The sequence below is a fragment of the Micromys minutus genome, assembly GCF_963924665.1.
Source record: "Micromys minutus genome assembly, chromosome: 13".
Lineage (NCBI taxonomy): Eukaryota > Metazoa > Chordata > Mammalia > Rodentia > Muridae > Micromys > Micromys minutus.
The window spans coordinates 43,843,613-43,867,298 of NC_137982.1; the positions used below are offsets into that span (position 1 = coordinate 43,843,613).

Sequence of the window (23,686 nt, forward strand, 5' to 3'; positions counted from 1 at the left end):
CTGGGGAACTGCCCCCTTCCCTCTCTTTTGGAGTCATTTTTCAAGGGTTGTTATAGAAACTATCACAGCGGGGATTGATTTTTTTCAATCTTTGAAGTCTAAGCCTTCAAAGGTGTCACCAGGACCATGCTTTCTCTGAAGGCTCCCAAGAAGATCCAACCTTGCTGCTGTGGTTTCTGGTACTTGTGGGCATTTTCCTTGGCATTTCTTAGCTTGTGGATGCCCCACTTCAGCCTCCACCTTTCCCTCCATATGGTCTTTTCTTTGTGAATGTTTCACATTTTCTCTTCATAAAATGACATCCTCCCTTTGGATTAAAGACTACCCCAATCCAGAATAACCTTGTCTAACTTGTTTGTATCTGAGAAAACTCTATTGCCAAGTAGAGGCATGTTCTACATGAACAAGAGGTTGAGACTTGAGTTTTTTTTTTTTTAAAGGAATTCAGTTCAATCCTGAACACCCTAAAGAATTGGTGTCTGTCTATCTGCATGCCTGTCTGTCTGTCTCTCTCCATGTCTGTTTCTGTCTCTGTCTCTCTGTCTCTCTGTCTCTCTCTCTGTGTGTGTGTGTGTGTGTGTGTGTGTGTGTGTGTGTGTCTGTGTCTGTGTCTGTGTGTGTCCCCTTCCCCATATCTCCCCTTATATTGTATTCTAGATGAGTCACTGAGCCCTCTCTCCTACTAGGAGCTTGTCCTCTCTCCCCTCTTTGCCTCTCCAAAGTTCTCTCTAATCAGCAACCCTGGCTCAAGTGGTTACTTTTCAATCACCCCAAGTTCAAAGATGTTTTAAATGTCTATCTGAGTTGTTTCTTAGCACCAAAATAAAGAACAGTTCCTTTACCTGATCATTCTCTTCCCCACCCAGCCTGGCTTTCCAGGGCCCTTAGGCAGACAGGTCGTCAGGGATTGGGGTCCTTGGCCATCACAGTTGCTACCTCAGAGTAGGGGAGCCCCAAGTCAAGGAATGGCATCTTACTCTTCTTTCTGCTTCTTTCTCTCTCCACCTTCATTCCCCATCATCTAAACCCCTAGAAGATAGATTAACGATGAAGATCAGAAAGGCTGGTGGCAATAAAGTTGAGGAAGGTGACTGGATGTCAGAAACAAACTGTTACAGAAAACCAATGAAGTTAACCAAAGAAGACATTTACATAAAGAATTCCATGTAGCTTTTGAGGTTAGCCAACCCTGCTGACCCAAGTACGGTCTCATTTTTAAAAATCATTGCTCAGGCCAGACTCACTCGCATGCACGAAGTCTGTTTGTTAAAGAGACACTCATTCACTCAGCCACACTAGCGCCATTCTGGTGGGATGGCTAGCCCATTCGTGAGAAGTAGTGTTGTTCTCCTGGCCGAAAGGAGGATCAGAATCCTGTGATCCAGCTTGATTTGCTTCAGTCAATGTTTTATGTCTCATCAGTTTGCTTTACACACTTTTTTCATGTAAGGGGGTCTATCTGTCTGTCTGTCTGTCTGTCTGTCTGTCTATTATCACCTATTCATCCCTCCACTAAAGGCCAGAACGTCTATCAAAGAAAATACAGAATTTGGTTGTGATGGCATCTCACGCCTATGGTCAGAGAAAGCAGACCATTTAGCTCCTTGTATGAATCCACCAAGATGTTTAGTCTGAGGCCATCCACCTCTGATTAGCACAGCAGCTTCTGGAGACAGACATTTGCATTCACAGAGTACATAATCTTCCACACCACGTGGACTTTTCTGCTGCCCTTCACAAGGTTGGCACTTGTTAAAGGACACCATTGCTGCCATCTCAAAAGCTCCTGGTCTATCATTTGGAGTATGCATTCAAACAATGGACTAAGCCCCCCAGAACACTTCAGAAACATTTTGGAGGATATTTGTGCATTAATAGCCAAAATAAATGAACTGGGTTTTAATAATGAAAGCACAGTGTTCCGGGTACAGTCTAAGAAGGGAAAGGGTGACATTTGAAATTGCTCTATGAATTAACAAAGGACCCAGCACACACAGATTTTTCCAGAGACCGATGCAGAAATGAGACAGCCTTCAATCACAGCAGTCATGTATTTCTGGCCTTGTTCTTTTTTTAACTTCTCATTGTGGAAAATTTGAACTTATATCAAAGTAGAATTATACAATGAACCCTGTGCACCCAACACTGTGTGACCATCACCACATCCTGGTGACCCCTTCTCCGCATCGTATGGAAGCAGGTCCCACACAGAACATTATCACATCAGCATGTATCTGCACCTTCATGAACTTCTTTTAAAAATCATGTCAGTGTTTCAGGTCAAAAAAATACAAAATATTCAATTGCCTCCTGAATATACGAGTCATTTGTTGCTTACTGTTTCAGTTCAGTTGATTCTGGATCCAGTAGTTTATTTGTAGGAAAAACTTAACTTTAAAATGACTTTCTCCCCTTACTTGACATTAAACCATGTATTACTCAGTGTCCTGTCTGTCAGAACTAAAACCAACTCCGGGATTGCACCTAATGGTACCTATAAAGCCAACACTTAGATGAGGTCAAGAAGACCCCCAGTTTGAGGATAATCTAGACATAACTAGACCTTTCTTCCAAAAAACAATGAAAAGAGCAAAATATGAGAAGGAGGGGGACAGAAGGAGGGAGGGAGGGAGGGAGAAAGAGGTGTGTGTGTGTGTGTGTGTGTGTGTGTGTGTGTGTATGAGAGAAAGAGAGAGAGAGAGAGAGAAGAAACAAGTGACATCTAAACTATGTTGCTACTCAGTATCCACTCTGTTGCAGGGTCCTGGAGACAGGCTGTAGCCATGTGCTAAAGGGAGTTGGGGACCTTTGTGCTTTATCTCATGTACAGACTGTTTCACTTTGTGTCAGTCTGTCTTTGGCCTTTGTTCTGCCAGGCTGTGGGACTCTAATGCACTGTCAGATAAAGTGTGATTGCACTTATTTTTAAATATATACTGAATATATACACTCAGTGCTAGCTCAGAATGAAAGAACTGTCATTGCTCTTTTAAGTTTTCAAGTGGGCACGGTATATACTTTAATGGATCTCAATGGAATTCCTCCTTTAGGGTATTTTATTGTTTGACAAGTTCATATGAATATAAGATGAATCTTGATTATAGCTGCCCTAACTTGCCCCTCCCACTCTCCCTGCCCCCACCCCAGTCCCTCCTCCTACCTTCATGTTGTCTTTTTATTTTTTTAATAATCTTCTGAGTCCAGGTGGTGTTGCCTGAATGTTTCTAGGTGTGGAGCCTTCCACCTGACTGTGGCACCTACCAGCAGCCATGTTCCCGAAGACAAGGGATTCCTCCTCTCCCAGAACTTAGAGGGGAGAACAGATTCTCAGGGAGGGAACTTAGACTAGGGACATTCAAACACTAGGTCTCTGACAGTTATTTACAGACAGCAGCAGTTTCCACTGGAAACATAGCAGTCAGCAAATCTCTACATCACCACCATCTGTCACAAATTCCCTAGATAACCTGTTGTGAGCACTCCTTCATGACAGCTGAGCCAAGCTGGCCGATATGGAGTTGTGTTTTTGGTGAACATCAAGTTAGCAAAAACTTGGTGCTAGTTGTAAGTTTGCCAAGGGCAGAGCCAATCAAAATACACTGTGGGCTGCAAGGGACTTTTGAGTCACAGGACCTAAGTGTTTCTGTGCTCAGTCAGTAACTGAGTGAGAGATGATCTGCCTACTCACAGAGAAGATGCTGGATCAGCTAGCTCTTAATCTGCTTGGCTCCATTACTTTAATGAGTATCTAACTCTAGATGGGCAAAGAACACTGATGCTTGACATCACATTTGCCCCAGAGACTCAGAGAGTGATGGTTGGTCTCCATATCAGGGCTGAGCGGAACCTTCCCCCAGGCTCGGTTAGAGCCACAAAACTCAGAGGTCTATAGCCTCTTTCAAATCTCAGTTAGCCAATCCCAGCCTGGCACTTAAAGTCCTGGGATATTGAAGTAAAAGTTGCAAAAAAAGAATAAGAGATACCACATTCCTCAACAGGGAGTTAAGAGGTCTTATTTAATCCAGGCTGGCCTTGAACTCACAATCCTCTTGCCTCTGCCCTTCCCAAGTGCCAAGATTACAAGCATGCATCACCACACAGGACATTGCCGCATCCTTTCTCATAACCGAAGGAGTAAGTGTGACGGAGGAGCTCACCTGAAAGTCAGAAATAAAATACTGGAAAGCGTGGTCCATTTCACGATCCTCAACATTGAGTGTATGCTTTTATTTTTAACTTGTACGGATAGATGCTTTGCCTGCGTATGGCACACTGCATATGCCATAAGCCATGTGCATGCGGTGTTCTCAGAAGACAGAGAAGGGCATCAGATTACCTGGGGTTGGAGTTACAGACAGTTATGAGCTACCATGTGGATGCTTGGGATTGAACCTGGGTCCTTTGGAAGAACAGCCTGTGTTCTTAACCACTGAGCCATTGTCCCAGCTCCAATTTCCAATGTACTAATTTAAATGCATGCTGCCTTAGAAACATAGACATCTGAGAGCATCATCATTGTTAAGGGTTAGTCACCTTCTTCCCCTTCTCCAGGACCCTTGGAGAGCTCTATCAAACCACAGAACAGAGCTCAAGTCACATGCTCCAGACCTTTGCTCTGAAGATAGCTTGAAAAATCCGGCTTTGCCTTAATGCTTGCCTATTATCTCTTTAGGTCACCCTCGATTTTTCAACCAGCTCTCCACTGGTTTGGATATCATTGGTTTAGCTGGCGAATGGCTGACATCAACTGCCAATACCAATATGTAAGTATCATGTGTTCTTTCCTATGTGCACACGCGATATATAGGGCTCTTGGTTTAAACGGTTCACTCCGATGGTTCTGTTCTCTTCGAGTTCATTTTTCTTGTAAATTCTGTGCCACAAGGTGAGAAACTATTCTTGCATATGTAATAAGAGCATGCTCATGAGAAATGGTAACCAGCTTTGAGATTTCCATGTGAAATTGTATAACAAGCTTTGTCTGAGTGTACGTCTTAAAGGGCCACTCTGTGGGCTATGATTTCCGTTCCCTTTCCCACCCAAACACATTGGCACTTAGCACTTAGACTGTATTTTCTTCATAATGAAGCTATTTTAAGCCACAAATCAGTTTGATTTTGATCGAGCCATTGTCTAACTAAAGTTTCTGCAGCATCATTTATCTAGGGCAGACATAGAATGTATTCTTTTCAAAATAACTGACAGTTTTTTGGTGAGTTTGACACTTTGGGAAATACAACTTGATTATTTGGAAACACAACATTTTCACTTATTTCTGCCATTTTTAAAATTTATATGAAAGTTATTTCAAGATGATCAAAGCAAGTACAACCTGAGCAGTCTTAGAAATCTCCCCATATGTGTCATCTCTGGGGGTAAATGTATTACAAGATGTGGAGGGTCAGCATAGCTTAAGGACAATTATCTCCCTCAACACTAATGACAACAGAATTCAAGTCACATGTTCCAGCCCTTGGCTCTGGAGATAGCTTGAAAAATTGATAATTTTACTATCAATTCATCCAGACAGTGGCATAGCATTCAATTAAAGTATCTAAAGAAAATTAATGAAGCGAATGTATTACAATAATTTAATGATAATCGCATAAGAACCACAGGGGGTTTTATCACGGCTGCAACACTGAAAAGCTATTTATTTGTTATTTGTTAATTGTTCTGTGGCACCAGGCACCAAACCCCCAGACCTCAGACATGCTAAGCATGTAAACCCAGGCCTAGGGCATGCTAAGCATGCATTCTGACATTGTGTTCCACTTTAGCCCCAACTTACTCCTTAACTTACTTTGTTGGCAATCTGTAGATTCTGAAAAGTGAACTTAGGTTGTCTTAGTCAGGGTTTCTATTCCTGCACAAAATATCATGACCAAGAAGCAAGTTGGAGAGGAAAGGGTTTATTCAGCTTACATTTCCATATCGCTGTTCATCACCAGAGGAAGTCAGGACTGGAACTCAAGCAGGTCAGGAAGCAGGAGCTGATGCAGAGGCCATGGAGGGATGTTACTTACTGGCTTGCTCAGCCTGCTCTCTTATAGAACCCAGGTCTACCAGCCCAGGGATGACACCACCCACAATGGGCTGGGTCAGGGATGGCACCACCCACAATGGGCTGGGTCAGGGATGGCACCACCCACAATGGGCTGGGCCCTCCCAACTTGATCACCAGTTGAGAAAATGCCTTACAGCTGGATCTCATGGAGGCATTTCCTCCTTTCTCCATGTTTGTGTCAAGTTGACACAAAACCAGCCAATACATAGGTGAATGAGTGGGTTTGTGAGAAGTCTCATGTGACATCCGACAGAATGCTGGCTATCCAAGTCCAAGGTAACCTGTTTTTCTTGAACTGTGGCCAGACACAAAGCCAAAGGGTCATCTTTAAACTACAAATTGCTCATGAGAATTCCAAGGCTGCCTAATGCTGTGACTCAAAATACTAAAACTGTATTCAGAAATTCAGACAAAAATTTTAAAGCAAACACAACAGGTGGAGCCTTTTGTGCTAAAAAGCATAAAAACTGAGCTGATTAAAGAATGAAATTGGTTTTATCACACTTCCTCATCGTGTGGCCTGGCAGCTTATGGCGTATCTGTGTCAAGCTACTGAGACTTCAAAAGTCAGAAATTTGGGTCAGGCATACAATCGATCCATGACCTTTTCAAACACAAAGCTCCCCCCTAACTCTGCCATCTTTACTCTATTATAGTTTGTAAAATAAAATATTTATCACCAAACACAAGCACCATAACATACTAATTATAACTTGGTAAAAATATACTACTGCTTAATTGTAGCGTCTAACAGGAAGGAAAAACTTAAATTAGAAAGTGCATTCTGTTTTAACCCAGCAATTTAGGAAATCAGTGGGGAAGACCAAGTAAAGGATGTGTGTGAAGCTGGGCTGTGGATGTGGCTCAGTGGCACATCGCTTGCTAAGTATCTTTAAGGCTATAGGTTTGATCTTTCCTGAGCCCCAAAATGACACATGTTCAGCGAGACTCAAATACCCAGTTCCATAGGCATTGCATATACCCAGCATCTTTAAGTGTGTTCTATAGGCTTCTGACTGTCACTTCCAATGTATAGCCAATATCAAGGTAAATAAAAAGTTTACCCCTTCTAACCAGTTATGACTGGATCTTCTAAAAATTTTTCTTGAGCCAGAAAACTATTTATTACAGGTTCTCCCCTGACTGCTTTTTGGTCTAGAATAATAAAAATCAAAATGCTTTGCTCTTACCTTAGCTCTCAGTTCAGCTATGAGACACTAACTATGTCCCAGACATCTGAGGTCAAGGCAAGCTAGCTAAATGACACATAGTAATTGCCTCTCCATTGAACAGGAGGTATTTATAAAATATGATTTGATTCCAACAGATCGATAGAGAAGGTTGTTTGAAATAATGAGAGATCTCCTGTCAGCTCCTGAGACAGGCGTTGTATGAGGAAGTGCTAACTGTCCTCTAGACAGTCTCCTCCACCAGGAGCCCAGGAAGATCATGGCGTGTGGCAGCTTCACAGGCACACAGGAAGCAACTGCTCCCTTGTGACAATTCCTTCTTCAGCTAGAAACACAGGTCCAAATGTGTGTGTGTGTGTGTGTGTGTGTGTGTGTGTGTGTGTGTGTGTGAGAGAGAGAGAGAGAGAGAGAGAGAGAGAGAGAGAGAGAGAGAGAGAGACTGGCAGGAGAGCCTTCTTTATTCTGGCCAATTGTGATTTAATTGCTGATTCGTTCATACCTCCCCTCCCCTCCCACCCCACATCCATTGGGTTTGGGTAGCGCTGGTAAAAGCGTAATTACTATCTTCTGAAAAGTTCGTTCAGAGAATGATCTAATATCCTCTTTCGGGTGGATCTGAAAGATGAGGTAGGCCACCAGCCTGGTTGACAAAGGAGGAACGATCATGTTCGTGCTTCTATAGCAGCTTGTACATGCAGCTCTGGGACCCGGTCTCCCAGGCAAGGACCGGGGAGAATACAACAAAGACCTGGCAAATGTGTAGCTCCTCCTGCCATGTACTCTTCTCTTCCAAAGCCAGCCCAGCCAAAAGCAACTGCAAACAAGGTTGTGTACGCAAGGACAGCTGGTATAATATGTAATTGCCACAGCAAGATCTGTCTCGCCTCTTACCGTGAGCTCAAGGGTCTCGAGAATCTGTTGCTTTATTTTCACGGAAGTCACACTGGAGAAACTTCCGTGGAGCTGTCAGTCTTTGGGCATGGAGGGGCAAGCTGTTAGAGCAGAGCCTGCACCCAGGCAGTTCCCACTTGTCGTGGATAAACAGCTACAAATGGGATTTCTGAGCCTGAAACAGACTGCTGAGATCTCACCCAAATCAGTGTTCCTCTTGAGGTTTGATCTTTTCGTCGGGGGAGGGGGCAATGGTGTCTTCCCTCCAGAGTGATCCTGAAGACATAACTATGTCTCAGTCCTAAGACAGCAGTGCCCCAGGATAGGTAGGCACACACAGCCTCCTGGCTCTTGTGCTTCGACCTCAGCACCTCACCAGCTTCTTCCAGGTCTGCGTTGATCTTTGATCTCTTGACGTCATCTCTCATCTGTCATTTAGAGAAGGGGTTCCTAACGTGAGGTCTGGATTAAGGGGGAAGAATCTCTTTCAAGGGTACACAAAACAGTGTGTATAGCTACACCTTGTACCTGGAAGTTAGAGGTTATGGTTTTCCCAGGATTCCTAAAGAGATGCAATTAAATCATGAGCTACTGATCTAGAGTAAACTTCAGTGCCTTTCATAGGAATACGGATACAGGAAAACCCCTCTCATTATAATTATAAATGTGATCCAAAATGGACAGCCAGGGTCAGAAGAATCAGGAACCAAACATCTCAATGACCCACTTGTCATATTATGACTCAACAGTCATGACCAGTAAGTAAGTATCCAGAGATAACTTTGTAGATGCATAGTTGTCCTGGACACACACAGCTCTTCTCTTCCAAAAGGTTTCTCTAAGCTTCTAGGAAAGGAAGGATGTAAGGATGAAGTTCAGGAGTCAGGAGCCGTGAGATATCTGGTCCCTCAGACGCTCAAACAAGATGCACCTCAGGCCAAGAACCAAATGCTGACTTACCCCTACTAAATTTCCATCTGAAGCTTGGAAATTGTGTCTCATAACACCTGTCTTCTCCAAACGCAGAGGACTGTGAGGTCCCTAACAGCCACCTCTGTATCTGGTGAACAGAAATGAAAGGTTTAGAAACCACATACCCAACATAGATAAGGACTTAGAAATACATGAGACCAGACAGTCTCCTGACAGAGCTCTAGACTCTTCTTGCCTGTCCTGAAGGGACATGGCCATGTTCCTGGTTCTTAGCAAGTAAGATTGATTTACACAAATGTAAAGGCTAAGTTGATTCTATCCTGCAACACACATCAACTCCTTGGTTTTCAGTCCCACACATTCCCCCTCCTCACATGGTTCCTACCTGGTGTCTAATACTCACTTGCCCTCTAACTCAGCTTTCATCCAGTCCTTGAGCTAGTTCTGATATTGTGGTGTGTGGTTCCATTGTTCCTTTCCTTGACCTTGAGAGATTTCTTATTGCTATTTGATATTGTGAGATCCAAGCACACAAACTGCCATCTGTCCTTCTTCACTGTGCAATTATTTTGGCCATTTCAATGTTTCCAAAAAGAAATCAGTGGAACCGTATGTAGATCATACATTTTGCTCAGCGATGTGGAGATGTGAACCATGAGTTTGCCTCTTGCTACACTCAACATCCCAGGCTAAACCAGGAACCCTTCTCTTCTTCTTCCTTTATCAGGCCATCAGACATGAGGGAGTGTTGGTTGCTACGGTGATGGGGCTCAGAGCAGAACCAAAGCATGAGTGTGACCTCCAGAGGTGATGGTAACTGAACACATGTTCTCCAAGGGTCTTGTTCCCAAAATGTCAGGGGACCTCCAAGGAAAATGTACATGATCCTTTTGAAACAAAATTCTTCTCCTCAACCCACCAGACATATCCTGAGGATCGTCTTGGGTCTTTTGTTTTCCTCCTGTACAACCACATAATTAATGTGACATTTTTCCCCTTCCTGATTAAAGCTTATTGGCATCACCTGTGTTTTGCTTATAGCCAGAGTTATCTCATTCTTGCAAGTAGCTTTTCTAAATCATTAAGCAAGAGCCCCATTAGTCTCTGGCATTGGCATTCAACTCCAATTCCCTAAAGGATGACGATGTCTCCTGTATCACTTGGCTGGGTCGCTCTCAGCATCTCTTCCCAGCTAGGATGGTCTTGGCTCAGCCTACAGACACTGAAGCTTAAGAAGTTCAAGGCAAAGCAAGAAAAAGAGCCTTGGAGTTTAGTAAATGGTTTCTGTCTTTAGGTTCAATTTTCTGTGAGTGGTCTTCCTTGGCTTCTCTTGGACCCTGTTTAGCTCTCCCATCTTGCTTCCATGACTGTCCTACCAGACAGTGCTGCTGCTTTGAACTTGATTTTATTAAAAATGTGACTTGCTTCCTTTACACCTGTTCGCTGGGAGACACATGCAACCTGCCAAGAGATCTGACACTCAGAGTCAGATATGTATGAAGGTTGACCGTCTTCTTGTTATTTATAATTTGTAATTAAAAAATCATCACTTCTAATTGTTTTTGACAGATATCGACTCCAGAGGATTACAGATACATAGTTTTCCTTAGGGATTATTAGAAGAAAGAACATGTAGATAATTACATTGAGATCTTTAAAACACGGGTCAATATTCCCAATTATCTTCACAGTCAGCTTTCAGATGTTTACAATGTGTCTGAAAGATAGAATTTAGCCCTGCCTATAAGTGTGAAACTGGCAGCCCTTCTTTAAAATAAATAAATAAATAAATAAATAAATAAATAAATAAATAAATAAATAAATAAAGGCTCAACCAATTGTAAGTAGAAGCCAAAATGGAGTTTTTCATGTTATCACTTGTACCATCTATACATAATAATGGCGAATCCTCTCCTCTGGGTGAACCTCTCTTTTGCTGGTGAAGTATCTCACAGCAGACTTTCCACCACCTCTCTTGGTAACCCAGGCTGGTTTTTGACACTTTAGGAATGGAGGACATGTGGATTCAGGAGAAAAAAAAAAAGCATTTTAGGGGTTTTGAGTATCCATTTTTAGTACCCAACCACAACTGCTGACCCAATGGTCTGTGTTCATCAAAAACGTAGGTTTATCTCTTCGTTTCCCCTCTGTCTTTTGCCACTGCTCCAGGTTCACATATGAGATTGCACCCGTATTTGTTCTCATGGAGCAGATTACACTTAAGAAGATGAGAGAGATTGTTGGATGGTCAAATAAAGATGGTGATGGGATATTTTCTCCTGGTAGGTTTCTTTTCTGTAATTTCTCCCAATACTGCCAATGTAGAGTCTTTCGTTCTTTTCTCATTAAAATTACTAACAAATGTCAGTACAGAAATTAATGGGTTTCATTGTGACATTTACATATATATGCACACACACATATACACATACACACACACACACACACACACACATATATCAGAATGGAGGCTAGCAAGAATGTTTAACTAACCAGAATGTGTCTGGTTCATGCAAAATGCTGCTATTCTGACAAGAGCAAAACTAGGGATCAGTGAATCAGATTAACAATGAACTGAGTTCAGTCCAAATAAGTCTCTAACTTAAAGGAAATACAATAAAAATTCTTAGAATAAAGACCGCTATCCTTGTGGGTAAGAAGCAGTTACAGATGGTGTTAGCAGCAGTGTGGCTGCAATCGGGGGAAAAGAATACAATTGTCCAGGCAATTCAAGCAGACCACAGATTGCCTACTTCATCCTAAGGCAACTAATGCGAAAGTGACTAGTTTGTGTTGGCTAGGCTTAGATAGTGGTCTCCTTTCTTTCTGTATGTTTATTTAGAGGGACATGAGTGAGTTTGTATCTGCTTAAATACACTTGGACCTCTCCTAGACACACTCAGGAACTCAGTTGGGCTATTCACTGAAAAAGAGCACCCAAACCGGTAACCAAGAAATGCACTATTTCTTTCTAAAAGCTCCATTACTCTGTCTTTCTGAAGTCAGGGAACAGATTCAGCTTTGTTCAGTAAACAGATTACTCAGAAGAAGGGAGCTGGGAGGCCCTAACTAATTATGTCTTTGCAGCTGTTCCCACCGTCTCTTATATGGTGTATAGGCTTTGGGTAGGCACTATAATGCATAAATCACCTCCAGCAAAATTGCCTGCATAGCTCTGGAGATAAGTAACCACTTCAAGCCTCACAGCAAAGGGTCCAGAGGGAAGCCCTTAGGAGTAAAGAAACCAGCAAAACTTTCAGGATACTGTTCTTTCCCTTCCCAATGTGGCAAAACACTAGCTCAACCTTGGTGTTAAAAGCCCAATAGAACTCGAACAACCACCCGCCATGTCTGCTTGTTGATAGGGGGAGCCATATCCAACATGTATAGCATCATGGTTGCTCGGTACAAGTACTTTCCGGAAGTGAAGACAAAAGGCATGGCAGCTGTGCCCAAGCTGGTCCTCTTCACCTCAGAACATGTGAGTTGGGGGACTATGGCTCGTGGCTTGTGGTGGCTTTCAAGGGACGATGCAACTTTTAACCTCAAGCATCAATTTGTTGCAGAGTCACTATTCCATAAAGAAAGCTGGGGCCGCGCTTGGCTTTGGAACCGACAACGTGATTTTGATAAAGTGCAATGAAAGGTAGGCAGGGTGGAGGGAGCATTAGGTTCCTGATCTATTAAATGTGTTCGTCTGTTAAATTTGCTTTATTGTGTTAAAGGACTGGCTCCGTACAGTGTGCCAAGCTGCTAATGGTCTGTTGAAAAATATCCACTTAAATTACTTTTTGCTGCTGGTGAAAAAAGGCTTCTTTTCCCTCTTGTATAATCTTGTTGATTCCTTATTTTAACTTCTCTTTTTTTATAATAATTATAGGGGGAAGATAATTCCAGCTGATTTAGAGGCAAAGATTCTTGATGCCAAACAAAAGGTATGTATGTTTTGGTACATCTGAAACTTCAGTTAATACTTTTATTTAAAAATGACTTTTTCTTATCTACATGATTAAATATTTTGATGATGGAATACTTGTATTGCATTTCCAAGATTTCTATCTGAGATAGTCACTTGTTTCCAGCTTGTAAAAGGATTTGGCCCCAAAGCTGAGTCTACAAGTCATAAGTCATACATTTTGTATGTGTGTTTGTGTGTGCGTGTGTAAGAGGGGGGAAGAAGGAGGGAGGGAGGGAGAGAGCACACACCAGAGGATAGGAGTTGGTTCTCTCCTGCCAAGTGCATTTTAAGGAATGAACTCAGTTATGAGACTTAGTGACAAAGTCCTTTACCCACTGAGCCACCTCACCAGCCAAAGCTATCTTCCCTGTTGGCTTTTGTCCATTTTGTGTTTTGCCCATGCTAGAAGGGCTCACTCTAGAACAACCGCGATTCTTGGCTTGGTCCAGTGAACCAAGAATTCATAGAGTTAGTGAACAGAATTCATTGAGAGTGACCAGACACTCACAGAGGAATCTGTGGCACTGCACCCACCCTGCAGGACATTTGGTAGCCCTGTCTCTTCACCTCAGTAATTGAACTTCGTTTCTTGTTGGATACAGTCTAGTTTTACGAAGTGCCATTTTATCATGGGACTCTGTTTGGCAAAGCTCTTCTGTGCTCTGGTGAATGGCTTACAGTACTTGGCAAATCCAACTTAAGAAACTCTGCTACACAAAGCAATTTCATTGAGCAGATGTACTCCAAGGCCCTGCCATGTAACTTTCACCATTTCCACCACACTGTTGTCTAGTTACCTTCTCATGCGTTCTTTTCTGATTTTGGCTGTTTGCTGGGGCCACCACAGAGGAAGTGGATGGAGGTTTACTGGCCAAGGGCTGAGCTCCCAAACTCTCTGAGATTCATAGAGCTCCCAACTTGTCCTATAGCTCCTTTCCTTCATTTTTTTGCTTTTCACCTTTTCGTGTCAATATCTTAGCATGAACTGGTGTTTCAGCATCCCCAGTTATGGACCTACTACTATTATTATGTGGGTGCACATGTTCATGTGTGTGCAGATGTGCATGTGCAGGTGTATGCATGCAGGTATACAGGTGTGTGTCTGCAGGTGTGTATGCAGGTGTGCATGTGCAGGTGTATGTGCAGGTGGGTGTGGAAGCCAGAGGACATGAAGCATAGGCACTGCATCATTTATCTGAGACAGGTCTCTTCCTGTCCTAAAACTCACAAGGCAGGCTAGGTTGGCTGAGCAGCAAGCCTCAAAGACCCGGCTGTCTCTACTTGCCTAGTCCCATTTCTGAGATTACAAGCATGCAATAACCTGCTTTCCTTTTTAAGTGTGAGTTCTGAGGTCCTTATGTTTTCAAGGCAAGCACTTTACCAACTGAGCTAATCTCCCCCCCCCCCCCAGTCCTTGTATTCACCTCTTTAAAAAAAAAAAAAGAAGTTTGAATTTAATTGTATCAAACTACTTAGAACAACATGGCTTCCTCAGAGAGCAGTATCCAGATGATGTCCAAAAGTGCTCATCACTTCAAATACTTAGTATTTTTTTTTTAGTTTCTCTCACATAACTTACCACTATGATATATTTTATATATTTTGCTCATCTGATTTTAAGTCCAGCTTGTTAGAGTTCTTTATCTACTTGCTCCCTGTGCTGTTTCCAGCACCAAAAGACCTGGCAGATAAAAAGTTCCTCCAAAGAAACAAAACCAAACCAACAAAATATCCCTTTTGGATGAATTAATAAACAACAAAGACTACTTCTAGCCACGGTCTCTGATTTCACCAGCTTGTCTTGCGGTTAGAAATATAAAGATTGGTGCCTTCTGCTTCCCGTAGAAACAAGCAGATGGGGAAGGTTAAAAACCACAAACAAGGGACCTGGAGAGGTGGCTCAGCAGCTAAGAGGATACCACTCTTCCACTGAACCAGAAGTTGGTTCCCAGCACCCGCATTAGGTTTACAACCACCTGTTACTCCATCTCTGGGGTATCTAAAATCCTCTCTGTTCTCTGAGGGTGCCAGTACATACTGGGCACACAGGCACATGGACACACACACACCAAACAAATAAATGAAAATATTTTTGAAAGCACTAATCAGCTGTCTCTTTCACCTTGTAGGGCTACGTCCCCCTTTATGTCAATGCAACTGCAGGTACGACTGTCTATGGAGCTTTTGATCCAATACAGGAGATTGCAGACATATGTGAGAAATACAACCTCTGGCTTCATGTGGATGTAAGTGTCCTTGACCACACGCAGCCCTGTCCTGTGAAGAGGCAGAAACAACCTCGTTTTCTGCCTTGCCTCCAGCTCTTCTGAACACCCCGCCTGGCCCTGTCTGCACACATTAGCTCCTGCTCTTCCCCACTCCTCAGTGAGCCATTTGTGAACAGTGCATGCCACAGAACCTGATTACCCTCTGGGATTCATTCCATCCTGGTCCGTAGTTACCTTGTGTGGATCCTTCTAGGGTCTAATGTGATGAGCCGTTGATTTATTTGGATGGATGGATGTAAAGTAAAATGTAGCTGACTTCACATCATCAGAAAAAAAAAATTTTTTTCAGAAAAAGAATTTCAGAAGAAAATAAGACATAACATACAGGAAATGGCCATGTGTATGAACACTTAGACACTTGCCCGTGTCTCCCATCTGTAACATTTCTAAGAAAGATGCCCTTATTGGATATATTTTCCTGGTTGTAGACTAAAGGGAAATCTGCCCCACTGTTGAATAAATGGCTAACAAAGACTGTGCTGTATCACATGCTATGCCAGGCTACTCAGTAAAATGGGTATCGTGGTACCCAGAGCAGTGTCTCCTATAACTAGGGCTTCTGAGTTTCCCAAGACTTTTTTGGAAGAGGCAAGCAGTTGCTCCTGCCTTCTAAGCATCCTTCATGGCTGTCAGGATGAGGATACTGCGTTCAGAGAATCCCTGGCTTGCCATAGCGCTCTGGGCCTTTGGATTTTGATCCACAGACACCACAAACTCAGCCCACTTTTGCTAGATCACTAGGATTCTCTGGAGGGAGTTTATACAAAGAAATGGTGAGCACTGAAGAGCCTGCAGCCTGGGCAGCTGGAACTGTGGGTATGGGCTCATTCGATAGGTCATCCCTTGTGTAATCTTGACTAGCCTGGAACTTGCAGCATAGATGGCTCAAACACATAGAGATCTGACTGTCCCTGCCTCCCTACTGACAGAACAAAAGGAATGTCTATCTTCATTTTAGGTTCTTTTGCATTGCAGCTTCTCTTGTCTCTTTTTTTGTCCTTGCAGGCTGCCTGGGGTGGTGGGCTCCTCATGTCCCGGAAGCACCGCCACAAACTCAGTGGCATAGAAAGGTACAGTAGGCTCTGTAGGCCTCCTTCATCTTCTGCATCAGATACACTATATACACGCTGGCCCATCCCTTCCCCTCCCAGCCCCATGTCATCCTTAAGCCCTGATTTTCAGTGGTGGATCTCAATCAGACTAGGCAAACCTTAGCTCACCTGGTGTCTTTGGAGTGACTGGTCTATTTCCGAGTCAAATGAGTCCTGAGTGAGTTCACACATGGTGACTGACGCGAGGCACCCAGTGAGGTGCCGAGGAAGGAGAAAAGAAGGGTGAAGGAGGACAGGTAGGCCATTGATTCCTTTAGCTCCTCTTCCTCGGTAAGTTGGCAGATGACGGATACACCCAGATTCCCTGACTTATCCCAATAGCAACAGCAAAAGAGAGACAGGAAGCAAGGTTGTAGAGAAGAATATTCCAGTTAGTGAAGCCCACAGCGAGGGGTTAGTACTGGATGAGCACAGGCAATTTTGACATCAGAAGAAACACCTATCTCAGGCATCAGAATACAGAGCCCAGCTATGGCTGAGGCCCTCAGAAAAAAGTCTGTAACCCACCGACGTGAGTTTCCCAAGTTTGAATCATCATACATTACACTCGGTTGTTTCCGTAATGTTCTAGCTAAGTGTGCTCCTTAGTCATCTAATTGTGTCTGACAGAGCAATCCAGTTGCTAGGAGACCATGCTTGTTAAGTGAGCATGGCGACCCAGACTGGCAAAAATCACACTGATTTCTCAATCGCTGTTGCTAGGTAGTCAAAGTCTACGGGCAGTGCAGCTGATCATTGCATTGAGGCACACCACCATCAGCAGGCAGGCCCTCATCACTAGCCCTTCTTTAAATCAGAACAGAAAGACAAGGAAGAAGCCCAAAGCTGTTACCTAGAAGGAAGCAGTCTAGTGTACAGACTGTGTGTGTTGGTTCTCTATAGAGAATCCTGGAGCTGGACCATGACCCAGCAACTTGAAGCTGTGTGACTTTGGATAATGTGATTAGCTTATCTGTGCATATGTTTCTTTTTGTAAGCGAGAATAGGAATATCTACATCATAGCATTGCTGTGAGAATCACGTATACAAGGCCCTATGATGACATATTCCATGAACTTGTTTGTAATCTTTTATTCCATTCTGATGAGATAGACGTGAACTCTGAAGCACAAATCAGTTGAGTAATGTACACAAGCTAGGAAATGTCAGGACTGAGGTTCAGATTTGGACGGTACACCTGCGAAGCCCCAGACCTCGGCCCCATTTCCCGTCATACACACCTAAAGCTCTGAGAACAGTAGGATGTATAATAAGTAACTGGCGGCCACTGTTAATAGCGGTTATAGAGAATTCTGCGGTGCAATACCCTGAGAGACTGCCTGAAGCAGGCACTTCCCACTGAGGGTCTATTTAGGAGACTAGACAAGAAGAGCAGCCGTGACTTTAGTGGTGATGGGCTGGTGGGGTTTTCTTCAAGAGGATAGGCTCTCCTTTCCCTTCCTCCCATCTTCTCAGAGTTCCTGTGTGTCTTCCAGGGCCAATTCCGTCACCTGGAACCCTCACAAGATGATGGGAGTGTTGCTCCAGTGCTCCGCCATTCTGGTCAAGGAAAAGGTTTGTACTCCCTTGGTTAGTGTACCCCATGGTGAGGCTGCAGCCTTCTTCCCCACCCTCCCAGCTAACACTGATTTTCCTCTTGGCCGCCCTTTGTCTTTGTTCGGTGCTTAGGACCCTGTTGGTGATAGAGCCTTTAGTAAGCTTATTTCTGCATGTGTGGACAGACCTGAGAGTGCTAATCCCAATCAGTGAGAACAAACTGGAGCTCACTGGAGCAGACACTGAGTTCTTAGAGGTCATCTGTAGTCTGAAAATAGAGGGGACAAGAGGCACAGATACCGGCTTAGGGCAGTGGGGACTGTTGACCAGACTTTTGTAAGGCCAACAAAATGACTCAATGAGCAAAGGCACTGTCTGCCAAGCTTGAGGCTCTGTGTTCTTTCACTGGGATCCACATGGAGGAAGGAGGAACCAACTCCCTCAGGTGTCTTTGATCTCCACACACATGCCATGGTATACAAACGTGTGTAATACACTCACACACACAAAATAAGTAAATGTAAATTCTATAAAAGCTTTTGTGAGCTGCAGACAGATTTTTCTTTCTACCCCCAACCCCCAGTGCACTGATATTTTATAGACCTACTGCTGGAGAGGTACCCACCTCAGGTGTCTCTTTGGGGAGTCAGAATGCACACCAGCTCTCCTCTGCTTGCCCTATTGCCATAGAGGGTCTGGCATAAATTGGAAGACTTGGGGAGGGGTAGCATCTGGGAGGAGGAAGTTCTTCACAGCACCAGCTTCCCCACCCACTGAGGTTTTTACTCCAAGCTCCGCCCAGAGAATGGCAAAACAATTCCTCCACTTAAAGGTCCAGATGTCCCTTAGAGAAACAGTGAGGCCCTTATAGGCATCCAACACGAGAGAACTTTTTTTGACCCGAGTGACAGAAGGAAGGCAGGGGTTGGGGGCAGATAGGCAAGGTTTTCCCAAGAGTGGCTTTAAAGGACATCTGAACCTATGGAAGGCCTCGAAAGAAAGGAGGTGTGAGTCTGAAGTCCATCCTTGCACCCACATCTCTACTGGTGAGGACACTTGCTCACATCTTGATTTTTTTGACAGGGTATACTCCAAGGATGCAACCAGATGTGTGCAGGCTACCTCTTCCAGCCAGACAAGCAGTATGATGTGTCCTACGATACCGGGGACAAGGCGATTCAGTGTGGCCGCCATGTGGACATCTTCAAGTTCTGGCTGATGTGGAAAGCAAAGGTATGAAAAGGACATACAGGAAACAGGACACTATGTCTAGCCCGGGCTGGCTGATGACAAGGAGGTAGTGATGGGTCACAGATAGTTCACTGCACATGTAACTGTATCTAGATAATTGAGTTAACTGTCTTTTTTGTGGATGGAATAACTCTCTTTGTATTTCAGTTTTCTCTTCTTCAGTTCCTTCTCCTTCCTTTGAATCACCATAGAAAGTTCTTGTCCTTATAATTCTCTTATTACTAAAATGTTTGCTGAGGACTAATTCCTCTTAAAATTTAAAATCTCTCTCTGTGTGTGCTCTGTGCTCTGTTTGTATATGTGTGTGTTTGTGTGTGTGTGTGTGTGTGTGTGTGTGTGTGTGTGTGAAAGGGGGGAGGGAGGGAGGAAGGGAGGGAAGAAGGGAGGGAGGGAGGAGTCAGAGGATAAGAGTTGGTTCTCTCCTGCCAAGTGCATTTTAAGGAATGAACTCAGTTATGAGACTTAGTGACAAAGTCCTTTATCCACTGAGCACACATGCACACACATGTGTCACAGTGTGCATGCAAAGGTCAGAGGGAAACTTGCAGAAGTTGGTTGGGTCCCTCTTTCTAACATACGGTTCCCAGACCAAACTCAGACTATAAGGCTTGGCAGCAAGCACCGTGACCCACTGAGCATCTTGCCTGTCCTCCACAATAATTCTTAAGAACTCTAAAATTCCTTAGTATAAAGAAAAGGTTCTAGAAGTACTCTGTGGGTCAGGGAAGAAGGCAGCCACGTTAAAGGCAATCTGGATTTCACAGCCTTGTATAACCTCTGTTGTTTCTATTTACTTACTATGTGTTGATTTTAATAATTTCCATAGTAACAACTTGGACTATTTTTTTCCTCCAAACAATAAGGCTTTCCAGCAATGTCTAGTCTGATTTTTTTTTTCTCTTCTATAGAAAAAAACCTGGCAGATGATTAGTTCCCTTCCTTATTAAGTCATCTCGCCTGAACGTAGAGTCTGGATTTGATTCCTCCCACAAAGTAATCATGGGCATTTTGGGCACATGAATGCCTTTACCACAATAAGAGACAAAGGCCTGTCATTTCCTGCTGCTGTGATGATAATGATCACATGGCCTGTCACTATAATTACATCTTCATTTTGTCTAACAGTGGCTTCCTGAGCTATATCCCTAGGAGCTTCAGCCTCTAGGTGGTGGAGGGAAGATCCTAGGGTGGACATCCTTTGCATGGGAGAGTCCCCCCCAGTCCCACCTCTTGGAGAAGCTCCTGCCTTGCCATCTCTGGATTCTGCCATCCACAGAGATCCACAGGCCAGCCTTGTACATCTGTTCTCATTAACACCAACCCAATCGGCAGCTAGAACACTGCTCTGTTAATCAGCCATGCTGGCTTTTGAAACTCACGCTCAGCCAGTTTGGGTGTAGCGAGAGCTAGTGCAGTCTCTGGGCATGTGAGAACCATGGCTTCCACACTTGCCTGCTGGCCTGGTGCTGGAAGGGAGCATCACTGTTCTATGGGAGAAAATTGCCTGTGAGGACTGGGGACAGGTTTGCCCAGGATACATGGCTGGGGACCGTGCATCCCATGATGGCATCTTTTAAAGTATCTGTACATTAGGTGGTAGTTCTTTTGACCTATCACGAAACACAAGCCCAAAGTCACTGCTTGTCATTAACATCAGTAGGTATATTTGTTTTTAAAGGTTTTTTTTTAGTTGAACAACTTTATTTTAAAAAACAGAGATAAATGTACAGATTTTAAAAGCATTTTTGCATAAAGGTATATGAATACATTTTTGTCGGTACTTGATTTTTTTTAAAAGGTTTAATGCATTAAAATCTTACTAGTTACAATGTAACCTGAAAATAGTCAAAGTTTTCTTGGTGTGTAAAGATTAAACATAATGATTTTTCTTTTCTTTTCTTTTCTTTTTTTTTTCTTTTTTTTTTTTTTTTTTTTTTTTTTTTTTTTTTGGCCTTTGTTTTTCTTGAACTTCATATAGTCTGTGAGTTGTTTCTGGGGTGTTCAGAGCTTTCTGGGGTTAGTATCCAATTATCAGTGACTGCATATTATGTCTGTTCTTTTGTGACTGGGTTATCTCACTCAGGATGATATTCTCTAGATGCAGCCATTTTCTTAAGAATTTGGTCAAGTCATTGTTTCTGATAGCTGAGTAGTACTCCATTGTGTAAATATACCACAGTTTTTGTATCCATTCATCTACTGAAGGACATCTGGGTTCTTTCCAGCTTCTGGCTATTATAAATAGGGCTGCTATGAACATTGTGGTGCATGTGTCTTTGTTGTATGTTGGAGTGTCTCTGGGGTATATGCCCAGAAGTGGAATAACTGGATCTTCAGGTAGGACTATGTCCAATTTTCTGAGGAACCGCCAGACTAATTTCCAGAGTGGTTGTACCAGTTTACAACCCCACCAACAATGGAGAAGTGTTCCTCTTTCTCCGCATCCTCGCCAGCATCTGCTGTCATCTGAATTTTTGATCTTAGCCATTCTGACTGGTGTGAGGTGGAATCTCAGGGTTGTTTTGATTTGCATTTCCCTGATGGCTAATGATGTCGAGCACTTCCTTAGATGCTTCTCAGCTATTCGATATTCCTCAATTGAGAACTTTTTGTTTAGCTCCGTACCCCATTTTTAATAGGGTTGTTTGTTGTCTAACTCCTTGAATTCTTTGTATACCTTGGATATTAGGCCTCTATCAGATGTGGAGTTGGTAAAGATCTTTTCCCACTCTGTTGGCTGCTGTTTTGTTTTCTTGACAGTGTCCTTAGCCTTACAAAAGCTTTGCAATCTGATTAAGTCCCATTTGTCGATATTTGACCTTAGAGCACGAACCATTGGTGTTCTGTTCAGGAAATTTTCTCTTGTGCCTATGTGTTCTAAGGTTTTCCCTACTTTCTCTTCTAATAGTTTGAGGTAACTTAGTGGTAGAGGTGCTTGCCACCGAGAGTTTGAATCCCATTCCATCCCAAACCTGCAACAGTTTGTAGACTGGCCTCAGTCCAGATAGGACACTTTGAGTGGCACTATCCAGAAGCAAACTAGTTTGTGGCTGACTTGTAGGAACTTAAAGCCCTGCTGAGAACAACTTCCAAGAGACCAAACAAAGGTAGTAGAAAAAGGAAGTATTTTCTTGCATTTGGGGCTTTGAAGAAGCTGTGCAGATTTAATTAGACGGTCCTTCCTAGCCACCTCCTTGACTACACTTCTTGAACTACCCCATAAATCAGGCCAGTGCAGCCTTCCCAAATGACCATCACAGGGAAATGCAACTTAACAGCAACAAACACAGTTTTCTTCTCTGAAACAGGGCACTGTGGGATTTGAAAATCAGATCAACAAATGCCTGGAGTTGGCTGAATACCTCTATGCCAAGATTAAAAACAGAGAAGAGTTTGAGATGGTTTTCGATGGCAAGGTACGTTGTCACTGTAGACTGAACACATTGTGCTTCCAGAAAAAACACACAGGGAGTTCCTGGAGCTTTAGATCACCAATGTCTCTTCATCTCGTTCGAAACAGGACTTGAAACTTTAGCTACTCATGGCCCCTTTCACCCCAGATATCTTCACACAACCTCAGGTATATGGTACCTAAAAGAGACTGAGGATGAATAGTAAAGATACTGATTTTAAAGCCATTCTCTGGTAGACAGTTTTGCCATTTGCTAAAGACTAAAGCGAATTTCCACGCTAACAAGATGGGTGCTGTTGTTAATTTGTCCACAAAGTATTACATTTTGGTTGCCTTTGTGATACTGCAAGATTCAGGGGGGGTCACCCCAACATGAAGAACTGTATTAAAGGGCCACAGCATTAGGTAGGTTGAGGACCACTGATGTAGAGGATCCTTAACATTTTTCAGAGTTGAGTGAGGTTTGGTTTTATAGTCTTCCATGTACAGAATGCTGCTTTGCTCTACTACATAGTCTATATAGTACACATATCTGGTATATATAGTACAAAATGGCAGGAAGTCAATAGGAAAATGTTGTCTTTGTTTGCTGTAATGGAGCCATTTTCTATAAGCACAGAGCAGTTGGTATGTACAGTGAGAACACTGTCGTTCCCAGCATGCAGCAGTCTGGACCCTGGAGCTGTTCCAGGCAGCCTTCCTTGACATTGTGTGGCACTATTTGGCATGTGCAGAGCAGGTATGCATGCTGTGTGCTGAGAACCAAGTCTGTAGTGAGGTGACATCACGTAGCACAGGCAGGCACTGCCAGCAAGCCCCAGATTCATTCTGTGTCTGATTTAGAGTTAAGCCTTGGTCATTCTATAACCAGAAGTCTTTTATGATCCCCCACACTCACTCATACAACACCATATGCAGTAGCAACACAAAGTTAAAGACGCTGAGCCATGAAGCACGTGGCTCTCAGCCAGCTCTTTGACCTAGAGCACTTCCCGTGGCGGGTCCTACCCCTTCATTGTTCTTGGCTCTGTCTTGAGTTGGACTCTAT

General features: G+C 43.4%; 1 protein-coding gene across 1 annotated transcript in view; it reads left to right on the forward strand.

Moving 5' to 3' along the window:
• Nucleotides 1–23,686, forward strand: part of GAD1 (glutamate decarboxylase 1) — a gene marked incomplete at its 3' end in the record, with an annotated part of 37,842 nt that overhangs the window by 12,053 nt on the left and 2,103 nt on the right. The window contains exons 6-15 of the mRNA XM_080928253.1: nt 4,673–4,763; nt 11,251–11,363; nt 12,447–12,562; nt 12,648–12,727; nt 12,962–13,016; nt 15,169–15,285; nt 16,333–16,397; nt 17,915–17,993; nt 19,059–19,208; nt 22,535–22,642. Of these exons, the coding sequence (XP_080784379.1) occupies nt 4,673–4,763; nt 11,251–11,363; nt 12,447–12,562; nt 12,648–12,727; nt 12,962–13,016; nt 15,169–15,285; nt 16,333–16,397; nt 17,915–17,993; nt 19,059–19,208; nt 22,535–22,642 (974 nt within the window). The remainder of the gene's footprint in view (nt 1–4,672; nt 4,764–11,250; nt 11,364–12,446; nt 12,563–12,647; nt 12,728–12,961; nt 13,017–15,168; nt 15,286–16,332; nt 16,398–17,914; nt 17,994–19,058; nt 19,209–22,534; nt 22,643–23,686) is intronic.